Raw genomic sequence first — 1,974 nt, 5'->3', positions numbered from 1 at the left:
CTCTCAAAAATTCTGAAGAGCAATGATGTCGGTTTGAAAACTAGTGTGCCTGATTCAGGCCATGGTCTTCTCAATCACCTGACAATGAACGGGGATGACAAAAGAAGAATTGATACCTTTGAGTTGTGATGCTGGAGAAGAGTGCTGAATAACAAGCCAAACTAAATAAATAAACCAAAAGAACAAACAAGTATGACTGGGGAGGGGGGGAGGAGAAGTGCAGTCAGAGTGCTACTTGGAGGCAAAAATCGTGTAACTTCATCTCTCAGACTTTGGATATGGAGTTAGGTGAGGCTACTCCATGGAAAAGGACATCATGCTGAAGGGTCATTGTAAAAGGGGAAGACCCCCACTGAGATGCACTGACACAGTCACTTCAGCACTGGGCTCGAGAGTGTCAGAAAAGGTCAAGATGGCCCAGAATCAGGCAGGGTTCAGGTTGGCTGTTCATATGGTCACTATGAGTCATACTCAACTCAATGACACCTAACAACAACAAAGTATAAAATCCCCGCCCACCTGGAAAGTGGAAAGGCAATCTTGGAGAACCCTCTCTCTCTCTCACTGTCTTCTGAATCCATGAATAAAGTGCATGAATAAGCTACCCAAAGGTACATGGTTTGAATCCACCAGCTACTTCATGGGAGAAAGATCAGTCATCTCCTCCCCGCATGATTTACTGCCTCCTAAAACCTACTGGAGGGTCAGCTATGGGTCAGTTTCAACTAAACAATATACAACAAAACTTGTCATATATCTGGTCTTAACAACTGATGGTGAAGGACCCATAGCTTGTTCAGTAATAGCAATTGCAATAATGGACTCCAACATAGCAACAATAATAACTATGGAGCAGAATCAGGCAGTGCTTCCTTCTGTTGCATGTGGGTCGCAGTGACTCAGAATGAACTTGATAGCATCTCAGAGTGACAAAGTTAATATATACGTTTTATATTCCCTACATGCAGTTATTAACTTCCGTTCCTTCTCACCTCTATTGTGAGGACATCGCCAGCCTTCTTTATTCCATTTACACGTGCAACTTCTCTAAGTGCTTTTAAGCCCTCTTCTGATCTGTTGTTAACAATCAACCACCGAGCAGATTCTATCAGCCACCTGATTAAAAAAGACACAAGTGCACACAGATGTCCTTATTAGCCATGTAACCTAGGATCTAAAACGCATGCCCTTTTCTACCTTGTACATACCATTGGGCTCATGTTCCAATTATCTAAAATAAACCATAATGAGGAAAATATGGGAATGGCATTACCATGTAACAGTCATTGTTAGAAATCAATCTCTGGCATTCAATGCATCCTATCGTAAAGATGTGTTTTTTGAGAAAGCTTAGTGAGGTCTGGAAGCAAGAGTGACATCCACTTCCTAAACAGCATGCCTCTAGAAACTCGATGAACTCTGAGAAACCTCGATAGTTATAGAAAGGCTTCAGGTCTTTTATTCATAGGGTCGCTACGAGTCATGCTCAACCTGACGGCAATCAACAACAGTGAAGTTCGGGTTTGAGGAGCCTTCAATTGATTCATAAATTATTTAGATCCAAGGATGAAAACCAAAGGCCTCATATCAGATCCAACCTGCATAAATTTTCTCCAAATATGTTTTATTGGAAGACTTATCAATTGATCAACTCATGATCAGTTGTTAATGAATTATCTAAAGAAGAGAGGTCAGTAACTGCTGAAGGTGATGGTCTAAAACATTTACTGGGAAGCTCTTTACAGGAACTTAGTGGATTTTCCAAACTCTTGACCTAAGTGTATATGTTCTTTTCTATTATAAAAAGTAGTTCCACAACAAGATAAAGGTAAATAATCCAATTGAAAAATGGGCACAGGAGATGGACACTTCACCAAAGATGACATTCAGATGGCTAACAAGCACATGAAGAAATGTTCAAAATCCCTACCTCTAAGAGAGATGCAAATCAAAACAACTATGAGATATCATCTC

General features: G+C 40.5%; 1 protein-coding gene across 1 annotated transcript in view; it reads right to left on the bottom strand.

Moving 5' to 3' along the window:
* LOC102843134 (solute carrier family 22 member 9-like) overlaps nt 1–1,974 on the bottom strand; it is a 38,368-nt gene that overhangs the window by 22,695 nt on the left and 13,699 nt on the right. The window contains exon 5 of the mRNA XM_006903112.1: nt 993–1,116. Within this exon, the coding sequence (XP_006903174.1) occupies nt 993–1,116 (124 nt within the window). The remainder of the gene's footprint in view (nt 1–992; nt 1,117–1,974) is intronic.

Source organism: Elephantulus edwardii, unplaced genomic scaffold (genome assembly GCF_000299155.1).
Source record: "Elephantulus edwardii isolate Elephantulus edwardi_28Jun2011 unplaced genomic scaffold, EleEdw1.0 scaffold00510, whole genome shotgun sequence".
Taxonomy (NCBI): domain Eukaryota; kingdom Metazoa; phylum Chordata; class Mammalia; order Macroscelidea; family Macroscelididae; genus Elephantulus; species Elephantulus edwardii.
Note: the sequence above shows the minus strand (reverse complement) of the source record. Positions and strands in the feature narration are given on the sequence as shown.